General features: G+C 68.0%; 1 protein-coding gene across 2 annotated transcripts; it reads right to left on the bottom strand.

Moving 5' to 3' along the window:
* Positions 1-3972: 3972 nt before the first annotated feature.
* On the bottom strand, positions 3973-9883 carry TEKT4 (tektin 4). Of its 2 annotated transcripts, none has more exons than XM_039246641.1 (6): positions 9253-9883; positions 7147-7217; positions 6602-6745; positions 5893-6115; positions 4966-5138; positions 3973-4283 (listed from the first exon to the last, which is right to left on the bottom strand). In XM_039246641.1, the coding sequence occupies exons 1-6, from the start codon at positions 9784-9786 to the stop codon at positions 4067-4069; spliced, it is 1362 nt and encodes a 453-aa protein (XP_039102572.1). In that variant the 5' UTR covers positions 9787-9883; the 3' UTR covers positions 3973-4066. The 2 variants fall into 2 exon arrangements, with proteins under 2 accessions (XP_039102572.1, XP_039102573.1); XM_039246642.1 differs by having other exon boundaries at positions 4966-5120.
* Positions 9884-14889: the final 5006 nt, after the last annotated feature.

Here is a 14889-nt window from a genome sequence, read left to right as displayed (position 1 = left end):
TCTTCCCTCTGGTACGACCCTGCTGAGAAAAGACCTGGGATCTTCCTCCAGGAAGCCCTTGGGGACTGCAGCCCAGAAGAAGTTTTTTCCTCTTGCACAATGTGTCTGCAACCCACTCACAGGGTGAGCTTTCCGGGAGGTGGGGCCCCTTCTGTTTACCCCCCCACCCCAGAGCCCAGCAGACCCTGACCCTACCTCCACCCCAGAGCCCAGCAGACCCTGACCCATGCTTCTAGCTGCGCTGGACCCTGCAAGGCACCCCTCCAGGGGCCTGAGAGGAATGAGTGCCCTAGGGGATCCTGCTCCATAGACAGGTCGGTGCCAGGTCGATGCCTGAGGTCTCGAGCATCATGGGTCCCCCAGGCCTGCCCAGGGGACAGCCCACCCGGGTGCCTGTGAAGACCCCCCACCCACGCCCAAGCTTCCGGTTACCATTTCACGGTCGGGCGCTGCTGCCTGCCTGTCTGTCTCCAGCGTCACTGCCCCGGAGGCTTGTGAAAGAGCCCTTTCATGCGGTCCCAGGCACCACGGCTCCCCCGGACCAGCCAAGACCAACACGCGCTGGGCCAGCTTCAGAGCCCCTGGGCCCGCCACCCGGCCTGCCCTCTGCCCGCCGCCTGCTGCGGGGGCTGCACAGCCCTTCTAGGGTCCTCCCGCCAGCCCCTGTGACGTGCCATGGGTCTGGGGGCCTGGGGCGCCTGCGGTGGCTGGGATTGATGGGTCGGGCGATGGCCCCGTGGGCTGCCCATCGGCCTCCATCTGGGGTGCGGTGACCTGGCAGGGAGTCAGGGAGGCCAGAGCTGGGGCTGGGTGGAGTCCGGTGAGGGCCTGGAGGCCGAAGTGGGGAGGGGGGAGTGGACAGACCCGGGCCACCATGCCTGTGCCCGGCCCACCTGGTGACGGGGACAGCCTCCCGTCTCTGGCCAGGCCCCCTGGTGTCCGCCCCCCCCACCCCGAGGTGCCACCCCCGAGTCGCGGTGCCCAGCAGAGCAGGAGACGTGCTGTGGCCCCCCGGTGGGGCCGTCGGCCCAGCCTCTCAGAAATAAAGGGCGGGCATGTGACGCCCCCCAGGGGGAATGACTCACAGGCCCCCCACCCCCAGCAGCACAGGAGGGGCTGCGCCCACTGCGAGCTGGAGGTGGAGCCCACACGGGGCCTGGCCTCATCCCGCCCGGGGTCTGGACGGCTGGACACAGGGCCCAGGGACAGGTTCCGGGCGCCCTGGCCCCCCCCGGATGTGGGGATGCGTGATCCCCACCCAACCTGCTGCCTGTGGGGGAGGCACCAGACAGACTCGGAGGACTGATGGCGGGGTGGGGGCAAGCACGGGGGAAAGTGGGCCCACGGGCGGGGGCTTCTGCCAGGCTGAGGGGGTGCGGGGTGTGAGGCTGTAGGCAGCGGCCGCGCCAGCTGGAGCTGTTCCCCGGCGCTGACAGCTCACACCCCGGCAGGGCCCGGCCGCCCCTCTGGGGACAGCTGTCCTCACACCCCCCAGTCTGCAGGTGGCACAGAGACAGGGTGGAAGCCCAAGGCCCTGCAGGTCCCCACACCTTGTCAGCAGCTGCCGGGGGCTGGGGGGCTTGGCTCTGGGACCAGGCGGCCCCCAGGGCCACTCGGGCGGCGCGTCAGGCAGGCAGGGCCCAGGACAGGTGGGGGCAGCCCCTCTGGCAGTACTGCTATTGCCTCTGGGACACCGCGAGAGGAGCAGATGCCCAAGCTCTGCTGCTCCCTGCGTCCGTGCCTCAGTTTCCCCACCTGTAAAATGGACACCAATGGGCTGGAGTCCCCTGTGGTGGGTGGACGCAGGTAGAGCACAGCCCCTGGGGGGCTTGGCAGGCTCCGGCCACACTGCAGGGCCCCAGCGTCCCTCCCCCGTGCCTCCCCTGACACTAGCCAGCAGAGCTGCCCATCCCCCACTGAGGTGGGTGGTCACACCGCACTTCCCTTCCGGGGAGGGGACAGTGAGTTAAATTTTCCCTGCACTGAGGGGGGGCACCTCCTCGAGGGGGGATGAAGGGCCTGGAAGGGGTCCTGGGGTCCCTCTGGTCTGGGTGGGCCTGGATGAGACCCCGGCTGCAAAGCCTTTGCCTGGGGGCGGGTGGGCGGCGCCCAAGCTCTGAGAGGAGGTGGTCAGCAAGGACTGGGGTGACTCAGCAGGTGGCGGGAGGACCTGGACAGAAATAGCCTTCCCTGCACACGCGGCCTGACATCTCCGTGACGACGGAGTGTGCTGAGCGTTGGGGCCCCGCGGGGTCAGCAGCCCACAGACGCCCACGGCGTCACCTGCGGGGGGGGGGCTGGGCTCCCTCACTGCCCCTCACCCGCCGCAGCCCAGGAGGGCCACACTGTCCTGTGACTCCAGCCTGGGCGGGGGGACCTGATGGCCCCCACAGCCCCCAACTCAGCGGTTGGCCCTCACTTGGGGGGGTGGTACGGGGAGTAGACCAAGTGCCCGTTACTACAGACTTCACTAAAAGGGGCCACGCAGGTGGTCCTGGGAGGAATGGACGTGGGCTCTGGGCCTCGCACGCTGGGGTCCCTCACTCACCATGAGTGACCGTGTGGCCAGGCCAGAAGTCTCCACAGACAAGAACCCCAAGGTGTTTGGAAGGAAGCCAAGGGTAAGCCAGCTGTGCCAGGGCCCCTCTGGGGCAGCAGGGGGCTTGCAGGGGGAGCGGGGAGTGGGCGCCCCTGCAGCCTCTGGAACATTCTCCTACCCCCAGCCCCAGCACGCTCCCCCAGACGCAGACTCAAGTGCAGGCCCGGTGTGGGCAGAGGGGCCCGAGGGCAGCGCAGGGTGGACGGCAACCCGCCACTGCTGTGGCCGCCTGAGCCAACCCTGCCCCTCCCCTAGGACCCCTGCACCGCCCTGGAGCCCAGCAGGATCAAGACCTCTGGGGGCCGCTGGAGAGGACCGGGCTGCACCCACGAGCCTGGCCAGGCGGTGGGGGGTCGGGACTCAGGAAGCCGTCGCTCAGCTCCTGGCCTGGGCCTGATCGTTGGTCTCTGCAACGGAACAAATCCCAGCCAGGAGGCAACGGCTGCTGAGCCCCTGCGGGCGGCCCCCGGGGACTGTGCCCTCCCAGCCTGGGGCCACCAGCCCACTTTAGAGATAATGAGCCAAGCACCGCACTCTACTCACACTTAGCTTCCGACAGCGGCCCCCCGGGGTGGGGGCTGGGATGAGAAGGCCCTGAGCACAGACGGTAATGGGCTGAGTGGCGGGTGTGTGCACTGCGGGGTCATTATCTCCCAGGGCCCTGACGGAGCTTTCTGGAGAGTTCTGCTGATGAGCTGTCCGAGGGCGGGGTGGGCAGACAGCGACTGGGAGCTGCCCGCATCGGTGGGGTGGGCACAGGGAGGGGTCTCCTTGCCAGGAGCCGTGACAAGGGGGCGGGGGACGCTGCAGTTGTGCCCAGAGCCTCGGCCACACGGGGAGGATGGTGCAGTGCCAGGGGGACAGCGGGAGCCTTGTTTGCCCGCACCCGCCACACCCCGGCCTGACTCACTTTCCATTGAGGAGAGGCTGGACCGGGAAGCTGGCCACCCGAGGTGACCACGGTGGCTGGGAGTGGAGGATCCCCCCAGGTGCCCACCCCGTGCCAGGTGGAGGGGGCAGGGAGAGGCCCCATGGGTGTCCTGTGCGGTCACTGTCCCAGGCCCTGCCTGGGGCCCTGTATGGTTGCTCGCAGCCCAGGGCCCAGTCCCGCCGGGCCGAGTGGCTGGCCTCCCGGTGACAGTGTCCAGGCCACAGAAGAAAAAGCAAAGGGCGTTGGTCATTGCTGGGGACGAGTGTTGTGGCATCCGTGGTGGCATCTCCGGTGGACAGAGGGCCCCCGTCTGAGCCTCAGTGGACTCGGAGCTGCTGGGGGGCCAGGGCCACCAGTCAGTGCCGACCCCTCTCCCCCCATAGTCCGGGACCCCCTGGCAGGTAGCAGTATCTGGACTCCACTGTGAACCACACATCACAAGTAGAAAGCTAACGTGCTCTTTATTTGAGGGGCGGGGGGACAGCCCCTTCCCCAAGGCCAGCCAGGCCACAGGCGCACAGGCTGTGGTGCCCTGGTCACCGGTAGCCGGCCAGCTGGAGGATGGTGGGGTGGTGGGCACGGTGGGCCATGCACTTCTGGCGGTCGATGAAGAGGCTGTTGGTCTTGACGGCAATGTCCTTCTCCAGGCTCATGCGTGTGTCCTCCAGATTGCGCAGCGACTGCTCGGCTTCTAGAAGCTTCTCCTTCAGTGCCGCAAGGGACATGTTCAGCTCCTCCACCTCGCTCACCAGCCTGTGAGGTTGGGGGAGGGAGGCATGAGCTGGGGGCTGCAGGCCAGGTCGGTCAAGACCCAGGAAGCCTGGCCAGGGGTCCAGGCCAAGATGCTGGACCACAGAAGGACCCAAAAGTCCGAAAGGGAAACCTGCCGTTGGTGTGGGCGTGGGCAGGGCCGCCGCCCACCGGCTGCCCCCCCACAGGCGGGGAAAGGCTACGTGAGCGGGACCGTGCGGGGCTCTGTAGCGACACCGTGCGGCAGTTACAGGCAACGGCAGGGGTGCGCGGAGGCGCCCGGCTCCCTCGGTCCTTGGCGCCCAGCGGCGCGAGGCCCCACGCCCCGGGGCGCGTTGCGGGCTGGGAAGGAGCAACACCCGGGCCGACAGACGTGGAGTGCTCGCGAGAGCAGCTGGTGCTCGGTGAGTTAGAAACACCCGAGGCACGGCCCCCGCGCGACCTCAGGCCCGGGGCCACGGCCCCACGGAGGCAGGGCGGCGCCCGGAGGCAGGGTGCAGGGGCGTCCTTTGCCCGGAGCCTGCGCAGCGGAGTGAAGAAGGGCCACGCTGCCCCTGGGACTCGCAGCCTTGACGGCGCCCGGCAAGGGGCATCCGGGGCTAGTCGTGCCGGGGCGGGGGGCGCCTGCCCCGCTGGGGACGGCGCTGCGGCCGCAGCCCCCCCACCCCCACCCCCACGCAGGCACCTGAACTGGGCGGAGTCCCGGCACAGCTCCGCGTTGGGCCGGCCTGAGCGCTGGTATAAGCGGGTCTGGGCCACCTTCAGGGGCGCCTCCTTGTCCTTGACGGCCTGCTTCAGAGCTGCGACGTTGTGCTCCTGGTCCGTGATCTCCCGCAGCGTCTGCACACAGGATGGGCCCTGGGACGGCCAGCGTGCGCCCCCGCCCCCCCGGCCTCCCCTGTCCACCGGCCCTGGGGGAGCCGCGGAGGCCAGAAGGTGTGTGCGGCCACCGCGACCCCGCCAAGGGCACCCAGAGGGCAGAGGCGGGGTGGTAGAGCCTGTTGTCCAGCAGCTCCGGCCCGAGTGCCCTCAGTCCCAGTGGTCACCAGGCCCCCAACCCTGGTCCAGAACCGGAGAGACTTGGCAGCAGCAAAGGCCGCCCTGAGGCCCTGGGGTCAGGGCCCGACCAGGCCTGGCCACCCCCTGCCACTCTCCCTTCTGCTCCTGCCTGGCAGCCACCCCCACTGCCACCTGCTTTCTCACTGACTTAGAAGGTGCCCAGGGAGGAGTGGGCGCCTTGCCTCTGGGGTCCCTCAGGATGGATGGGGCAGAGGAGGGGCAGGGACCAGGCCAGGCCGCGACCAAGGCATAGTCGCCAGGAGCAGGGCTGGGCCACAAGGGGCTTGGTCCCTCAGTAGTTACCCCTCCGAGGGCGTGGCTTGGGCGTGGCCTAGACTGGGCCACCCGGCGGGCGTGGCCTGAGGTGTGGGCGTGGCCTAGACTGGGCCACCCGGCGGGCGTGGCCTGAGGTGTGGGCGCGGCCTAAGCTGGGCGGACGTGGCTTGGAAGTGTGGGCGTGGCCTAAGCTGGACGGGCGTGGCTTGGGGTGTGGGCGTGGTCTGTTCTGGGCGTGGCTTGTGCCCGGGCGGGGCGGGGGGCGGGGAGGCTTCACCTTGTCCAGGTGGTCGGTCAGTTTGTGGCGCGCGTCCTCCAGCTCCTCACAGCGGCGCTCGAAGGCCAGGTTCACGGCGTCACACTGCAGCCGCAGGTCCTCGGCCGCGTCCCGCAGGATGCAATCGATGAGCACCCGCAGGTTGCCCGACGCCAGGCGCTCGCGCTCCGCGCGGTACAGGTTTTCCTGGGTGAACCGGGCCCACGTCTCCGGCGTAGAGGCGCTGCAGGCGGGGAGCGGCCCACGGTCAGGGGGGCACCTGTCAGCGGCTCGGCGCACCCAGCCCTCCCGCGCCCCCCGCGTGACCCCCAGCACAATCACCACCCCCAGCCCCCGCGCTCGCGCGTGACCTCCGTACACGTGGACCCTGCGTCCTTGTCCCCCTCCCCCCGCGCCCTTCCACCCTGCACTCCTCCGAGCGCGCCCCACACCCGTGCCCTGCTAGCCGCCCTCCAGCCCAGCCCTGCCTTCCTCCGTGGCCGCAGCCCTCGGGTGCAGTGTGTAGCTGGGCACTCGGGGCGGGACCCTGCGCCCCTGCCCGCGCTGGAGCACACAGCGCTGGGCCCTCCGCGTGAGGCCTCGGGGCCAGTGGGGCTCTGGAGGATCCCCGGCGGAGGCGCCAGGAGCTGGGGCCCCGTCTTGGTGGGGGGGGCACGGAGAAGGGGTTGATGAGGGGCCCCTGGGAGGCGCCGCGGCTGAGGTGGCCCACCTCTCCTCGAACTTGGCTGAGTGCGGGTAGAACTGCACCTCGGTGCTCTGGTTGCGGTAGCGGGCGCAGGTCTGGTCGATGTCGTAGGCCTCCACCTTGTCCGACCAGTCCATCTCACACGTCTCCTTGCGCTCCCGGTTCAGCCTGGAGTGGGCACGTCTGCACTTGTTTGGGGCGGGGCTGGGGACACTGGGTGCTGCCCCCACGAGCAAGCACGCCTCCAGTTCTCAGCTGAGAACCGGGATTCCTCATCTGCCCAGTACGGGGGTCCTCGGGCCACCCAGGCTCTACCCGACCAACAGTGTCCTGGAAAGTTGGCCTGCGATCTGGACGCCCACCCCTCCAGGGCATGCAGGAATCACCCCCCTCCCCCCGCCCAGTTACCCCTACATGGCCCTGTACCATGGTCCTGGCTGTGACCTGGGACAAGACCCCACCTCTCTGAGACTCAGGGCCTCGACACCCCAACTTTCTTCCCAGAGCCAGCCCAAGGGGTGAGGAGAGGGGGACATCCGAGGGCGGCCCTGGGGACCACGAAGACCCACCGGATCTGGTTCACAGCCTGCATTATGGTCCTTTTTAGGAGCTCCTGAATGTTCCGGAGAAGCTCGGCCTCCTGGGGGAGAAGACCCCCATCCCTGGTGAGGATCAGTCAGTCCCTTAAATGCCCAGGCCAACACCTGATCCTTGGTTGGGTAACTTTGGGCCAGACCCCACTCTCTTTCCTGCAAAATGAAGGCTGAGCCCAGCCCAGAAGGGCTTTTGAACCTTCTATTTGGTGTAGCAAAGTGTGGTGGGTTTTGGGGGGGGTCGCTTCTATGGGCTGTTGGGACTGTCGCCCAGAAGCAGCTCTCGCTTGCCTGGCACCCAGCACCCCCAGGCTCTAGGGGCCATCCCTGCAGCCTGCCCAGGGCACTGGTGGCCAGCAGCACTCTTGGGGCCCTGGCTGCTGTGCCTTCCCTGGCTGCCCACCAGGGCCTTGGGCTCAGAGGGGCCCTCTCTCTTCCACTGAGAATATAGGGGGAAGCCCTGTGTTTCTTTCTGCTACTGCAGTGGCTTTCTTTTCCGTGCACAAACAGCAACACACACACACACACACACACACACACACACCCATTTGGATTTTTGCCTCCCTCTGGCACTAAACACACATGTGTCAGGGTCTGTCCCTTGGTCCATCTCCCTGTCTCTGAACCGTTGTTGGTTCTTCATATTGGGGTGGGGTGGGGTGGGGCAAGGCCTGAGATGCAACTGGGTTGGGGGGGAGGGGGCACATTTCTTGGCTAAGGGCAGGGGGGTTGTTGAGCAGCTGAGTGCAGGGCTGAGGTGGTAGGAGACCAAGAGGGGTTGGGGCCCGCAAGGGAAGGGGAGGGACTCAAGGTTGTGGCCTGACCTGGGAGAGCACAGGGGCGCCCTGAGCCCTTGGACTGGCTGTTTGCCTGTTCACAAGCCAGGCCCCCGGGCTCTGAGAGGGTGTGAGCTCTGCCCTGCCTGGATCGGGGGACTGGCCTGGGTGATTCCCGGCTCCCATGGGGCTGTCCCAGGGTCAGGTCCTGCTCAGTTTGGAGCGGGAAAGGCTCCTTGTGGGATGAAGGTGGCTCCATCCCTCACCCATCTACCCTGCATCCTGGGCTGTGTGCCTGCATGTCCACCACGGGCATCAGGGTAGGGGGAGATGTGGTGGGCTGGGCTTTTAGTTCAGGGACAAGATTAATTTGCATGCTCTAGGGTGACCAAGGAGCTACCCAGCAGGTGCCAGGACCCAAGGGTGACCAAGGAGCACCCAGTGGGTACAGGTACCATTAGGACCTGACTGGCCCTGCATGCATCCCAGACCTCAGGCCGCTGCCCACGGGGTTCAGCTCAGCGCCTCCCCATCCTTGGGGTGTGTGTGAGATGGGCATCAGGGCTTGTGCATGGACCTGGGCAGACCCCCTCCTGCCTCAGTGTCCCATCCTCAGGTAAATGCCCACAAGACATGTCCAGATGTGAATTCTGTCACAGCCTGGGCCCCACCTCACCCCAGTATGACCCATAATAGGTGGAGGACAGTGCAGGGGCCCTGGACATGGGGTTGGGGTGAGCAGATGCGCACTGAGGTCCTGCTCCAGCCCCCATACATGCTCAAAGCCCTACGCTGGGACCTGCCCCCAGGAGCATGTCCAACCTGGGGCTTGCTTTGCAAACAGCTCAGCCTCACTCACTGTCTCACTCACTATGAAGACCAGACTGTGGGAAGGTCAGGCCGGGCACCCTCCTGGGGTTGGCAATAGCACCTCTGGTGGATGGCTGGAGCCCTGACCTTGCCCCAGCACCTTGTTCGTTCTGGTCCCCAACCTACAAACAGAGCCACCATCTCTGTGCCTGGGAGTGGACCTGAGAGTGTGCTCCACACGTGGGTGTGTGTGCAAAGCATTACGTGCTCTAGGTTTTCCTGTGGGCACACTCCACTTGGCACACCGGCGCCAAGGCCTCCGTCAACCCATGTCGCGGGCACACGTGGGAACCGTGGAAACCTGCCCACCCTCTGCCATGCTCCTGGGAGAAGGGCGAGGGCCGCAGGATCTGAGGTTCCGGTTCCGGAGGGTGGTGGAAGGGGCGGGCTCTGCGGTTCAGGGGCGGGGCCTGCAGGGCCGGAAGGGGCCCCGCACCTTCAGCAGCTCCATCTCCACGTGGTCGCGGACCAGGTCCGGGTGCTGGCGCCGCTCGCGGCACTGCAGGTTGTCGGTGGCGATGGAGAAGGGCACGGCGGTGGCGTCCAGGGCGAGCTGCAGCCGCTGCTTCTGGGCCAGCAGCAGGTCGGTCTCGGCGCCCAGCTCGCCCAGCTCGCGCTGCAGCTCGGACTTCCAGCAGTGCATGTCCTGCAGGCGCGCGCCCACCTGCCTGCTGGCGGCCTCCTGCGTGCGCCTCGCCAGCGCCTCCGTCTCGGCCGCCAGCTGCTGGCTCTCGTGGCGCTGCCGCTCCGACTGGTCGCGGTCGGCGAAAGCCTGGTGGTAGCGGGCATAGCAGTTCTGGAACCACTCGTCCACCAGGTACTTGGCCGAGCGGAAGCCGGCGGTGGCCAGGCCCGAGGACGTGTAGGCGCCCGTGTTCCGGGCCACGTCGTAAAGCTTCCGGGGCAGCTCGCACGCCGGCACCGACTGCGGGGCCGGCTCCTTGGTCAGGAGCACGTCCGTCTGCGCCATGGTGCCAGCCAGCCCCGCTCCCGCCCGACGGAAGGAAGAGGGCCGCCGGGCACGGTCAGCAGGGTCGCTTGAGGCCGCTCTGTCCCCAGCAGCAGGACGCGTCTGGTTTCCCAGCGACCAGTACACACACGCTCTCCCGTTGCTGGGCAACAGGCCCCCTCTCCCAGTGCCCCTCTTAAAGGGCCAGGCAGGCCCCAACCCCACTCCTCCTGGCCCACGTCTGGCATCGGCCCAGACTTGCACCTGGGACTGTGGCCCAAAGCCAGCCCACTCGTTCCCTCCTTGTCTGACTTGTCCCAGTGGGGCTCTGCCCTGGACACGAAGGGGGGTGGACTTGTCTTTGATGAGGAGTTGAATTTAGCCCCTAGTGGCTACCTTGGAGCCCAGATCTCCTCCACACAGGTGGAGGCCACCCGGAGCCAGACTCCTAGCTGAGGTCGCGGGAGCAGGAGGTACACATGGTCCTCTAAGTACATCAATTCACACCTCCCCCCTCCTGGGCAGAGAGCCAAGCGCCGGGGCGATGTTCAACATGGCCAGCAGAGGGCGCCATTGGCCGCAAAATGTTTCCGGGAGTCGGAGAGAGGGCGGGGCCGCGGCTGGGGCTGGGATTGGGGGGGAGACGGGCTCGTCCCTCGGTGGTCTGACACCCCGGCCCGGATGGCCCTCCTCCCGCCCTCGCCCCAGTCCCCGCTGATCCCGCGGGAGCCCTCCAAAAGCCCACCTAGCGGGACCCATACGCCGCTCCCCAGCACACCCCATGGCCCCTGGCCTTCTCTTACACCACTGTCCGTCCCAGCCTGGGCCACAGCAGCCCCAGACCTCCTCAAATACACCAGCCGTCGTTAGGCTGTGTCTTCCTCCCAAGGCTCTGACCTGGGGCACTGGCCTCCCTCTGTGCCCTGATGGAAGGGGCCATGGGGTCTGGGATCTACACCACCTGGCACACAGTAGGTGCCTCATAAACGTGGGCCTTGGGGACAGCTGCCCCAGACCTCCCCGAACAGAGACTGAACCTGAGCCTGTCCTTGCAGGCAGCAGGCGAGGGGAGCCTCTCTGCTGTTTCCCCAGATGGCAGCTGACACACAGGGGCCACTCAGGATGGGTGGCCACTGGACCCACCTTTTATTTAGAGCCTGCTTTCTACACAGCGTCGTTTCCCCGAGCCGGGCACGGCAGAGCTGCCTGGGCGAGGTCCCCTAAGAACCTACCGACCCAGGGTGCTCACTGGACACAGGGCCAGGGCCAAGCTCCAGCGACCTTGGGTGCAGGGCCATCCTGATGGGACGTGGTCCCCAAGGCAGGTGCTCAAGGACGACCTGACCCTGCAGCAAGGCTGGTCCAGCAGGATTTGATTGGGTGCCCCCCACTGGGGCCGGGTCCCCACCCCAGACAGAGCACTGCTGGGGAGGGACAGCTGGTCCAGAGGCGGAAGTGAACACACCCCAGGAAGCCTGCTGGCTCCGAGTCAGGCTCAGCCCCTGTTCCCCCAGTGGCCGGGCAGGTGGCCCCCGTGCCTGCTTCTCCCTCTGCAGAGTGGGTGACGCCGTCCACCACATGCGGCTGCCGAGGGCACGGCCTGATCAGAGGCCAGTAAATGGCTGGCCCCGGGGCCCAGTGCTGGGAGTGACCACAGCTCGCCCCGGCCCTTCCTGCCCTACACAGCCCCCCAGCCTTGCAGCGTTTCTGGGCTTGAGTCCTCAGGCAGGGCGATCGCCAGTGCTGGGGCTCGAAGCCGTGGCTGAGTGATGTGCAGGCTTATTGGATTTGTGTTCACATTGCATTTGGGACAAGAAAATTGAGTCTCGGGACACACCGAGGTCCCCAGGGCAGTTACCTGCCGGCTGCCCCTCCTCAGCAGGAATCTGCCGTGGGTTGGGAAGCCCCGGGCCCCAGCACTCCCCTGCAGACTGCGTGCACAGGGCGCTCCCTTCCTCCAGGGCAGCCCCAGAGGACACCCGTCATGTGCCCCTGCCTCTGGTGTGGTCCCCCTCATGACCCCTCACCAGGCCTGTGGGGGCCCTGATCCCCAGAGTGAACCGAGGAGAGGATGAGGGGATGGCTGAGTAATGATGCCCTTTCCAAAGCTCACCTGGGGCCGGGACCTGGCTCTCACGTGACCCCAGGCAGCTACTCTCCCTTAGAGGGTCACTGAGTCACAGGCAGCGTGGCTGGAGGTAGCAGCTGCCAGCTCAGCCTCGTTGCTGGGACCCCAGCAGAGAGGACAACTTCCAGGAAGCCCCTTGCAGGGAGGGGGCGGGGCCAGGCCTGGAGGGAGGGGACGGCAGCCCTGACCCCGCTCCACCCCCCCCACCCCCCCACCCCCCGCTCAGGTCCTGCAGGCCAGCCTGGGGTGGCTGCAGAGCCCCTGAGCCCAGCTGTGCAGAAGGGCGCCCCTGGTGCCAGGCAGCCCAGGAGAGGCACACCGAGTCCAAGTCCTCCATCTGCCTTCAGGGGCAGGAGCCTGTGACCCTCGCCTGGCCCGGAGCTCTTGGGGCCTGGGGCCCCATCCCCACACAGGGTTTGCACACAGTGGAGTCTCGCTGGCACATGTGTCCCATGCCTGCTATGGGCACCATTAAGGCTGAGCATGGCGACACCCCCCCCCCCCCCCCCCCCCCCCCCCCCCCCCCCCCCGCAGGGTCCACCCCAGCCGTGCCCTCCACCCTCCCACCCACAGTGACAACTCAAGGAACTCCTCAGCCTCTGTGCACCCCCGCCCGTCTCCCGGGGCCAGCGGCACGTTTAATAACTGGAGGATTTGGAGCATCTCAGACAGCCCCGAGCCTGGCTGGTCGCTGTCACTGCAGATGCCGCTGGGCAGGTGGGGTGGGGGGTGCCCACAGGCAGGAGGGGCAGGGCACGGTCCCCCGTCCTGCAGCACAGAGCGTGGACAGGGCCCAAGAGGTGGGCCAGGGAAGGGAGGCTCAGAAGGGGAGGAAGAGTCCCCTTGGCCAGGGCTTGAAGGGCAGAGTCCAGACCGGGCTGGGGCACCCCCGAGGCCCATGGGAGGGCCCGGGCAGCTGTGGAAGTGCCTTTGCCTGGCGGGGTCAGGCCTGTGGTGCAGCAGGAGGGGACGAGAACGATGTGAGTGTGGATGGACACGCAGGGGCCTGGCTGCCTGTGCAGACGGGCTCCGTGCCACCTCCCTGCACTGGGCGAGAGGGCGGCCTTCAGGTGGGGGGCTCACCCCCCGCCCCCACCCCACCTCTGCCCCCACCCACCTCCACTCCCGGGACCTGAGAGAAGGTGGGGCCTCAGGACCAGGGATGCTTCCCTGTCCACCCTGCACCCTGCCCCCGCAGCCATGTCCCCTCCAGGGCTCGCCCAGCCCCTGGCAGCCTTGTGGCCCACTCACCCAGGGCGTCCCCACCAGCGTGGCCCTGCTCTGCCATTTGAGGCTTTGGAGGTCTGTGGTGTGGGCGGCAGATCTAGACCACGGCACCAGAGGCTTCAGGGACCATGCCTCAGTTTTCCCATATGTGAGCTGGGCATAAGGGTGACCCGCCCTTGTGGATGTTTGAAAATGGAGTGACATGGTGTGTGTGTGGCTCCAGGTGGCCGGCCCGTGTGGGTGGCCTGACCCCTAGCCCCGACCTTGTTCCCACCGGGAGGCTCTCCGTCAGCCTCAGTTCCCAACACGTCCTTCCCGGGCACAGTCTGTGGTCGGCCTGCAGGGAGGGCCCTGAACCAGCTCCTTGTCCTGGGCGCCCACCCAGAGAAGGGCCTGGGGGGCTGGGAGCCAGACACTGTGCCCTTGACCTGCGTCACCCCCGGGAACCTCCATCCCCCCGAAGTATTTCCGGATGCATCCACATTAAGGGGTTTTTAGAAGAAGCTGTGAGGCTGGAGGGTGAAGTGAGAGCTGGTGGATCGGGACCACACACCTGGAGCCGACTGTCAGTAAGAGCCCCGCCCACAGGGCGTCCCGCCCACAGGAGGCCCCGCCTACGGGATGTCCAGTCACAGGGCGCCCCGCCCACAGGACGCCTCGCCCACGGACTGTCCAGTCACAGGACGCCCCGCCCACAGGACGCCCCGCCCAAGGCTGCCGGTCTCAGGGCGCCCCGCCCACGGGCTGTCCAGTCACAGGACGCCCCGCCCACAGGACGCCCCGCCCCGCCCACGGGCTGTCCAGTCACGGGACGCCCCGCCCACAGGACGCCCCGCCCATGGGATGTCCAGTCACAGGGCGCCCCGCCCACGGGACGCCCCGCCCACAGGATGCCCCGCCCACAGGATGCCGGTCACAGGGCGCTCCGCCCACAGGAGGCGACGCCCACAGGCTGTCCGGTCACAGGGCGCCCCGCCCACAGGGCGCCCCACCCACGGGCTGTCCAGTCACAGGGCGCCCCGCCCACAGGGCGCCCCGCCCACGGGATGTCCAGTCACAGGGCGCCCCGCCCACAGGAGGCCCCGCCCACAGGCTGTCCGGTCACAGGGCGCCCCGCCCACGGGCTGTCCAGTCACAGGACGCCCCGCCCACAGGACGCCCCGCCCCGCCCACGGGCTGTCCAGTCACGGGACGCCCCGCCCACAGGACGCCCCGCCCATGGGATGTCCAGTCACAGGGCGCCCCGCCCACGGGACGCCCCGCCCACAGGATGCCCCGCCCACAGGATGCCGGTCACAGGGCGCTCCGCCCACAGGAGGCGACGCCCACAGGCTGTCCGGTCACAGGGCGCCCCGCCCACAGGGCGCCCCACCCACGGGCTGTCCAGTCACAGGGCGCCCCGCCCACAGGGCGCCCCGCCCACGGGATGTCCAGTCACAGGGCGCCCCGCCCACAGGAGGCCCCGCCCACAGGCTGTCCGGTCACAGGACGCCCCGCCCACGGGCTGCCCGTCACAGGGTGCCCCGCCCACAGGGCGCCCCGCCCACAGGACGCCCGGGCCCGTGGACACGGACGTGGCAGCGCAGAGACACACTGGGAGGGAGGCCCAGGCAGGCGCCCGGCCGCGGCCACCACCAAGCCAAGCAGTGACCGGGAGAGCTGCCCGCCCCCCGCCGTCCGCGTCTGGGGTCGGCAGCCGGGCGCTGGAGGGGTGTTCCAGGCTCGGCTGCTTTCTTACCCTGGCCTGACACTCGCCGCAGAAAACCTGC

Source organism: Hyaena hyaena, unplaced genomic scaffold (assembly GCF_003009895.1).
Source record: "Hyaena hyaena isolate Hyena2069 unplaced genomic scaffold, ASM300989v1 scaffold_285, whole genome shotgun sequence".
NCBI classification, from domain to species: Eukaryota; Metazoa; Chordata; class Mammalia; order Carnivora; family Hyaenidae; genus Hyaena; species Hyaena hyaena.
Note: the sequence above shows the minus strand (reverse complement) of the source record. Positions and strands in the feature narration are given on the sequence as shown.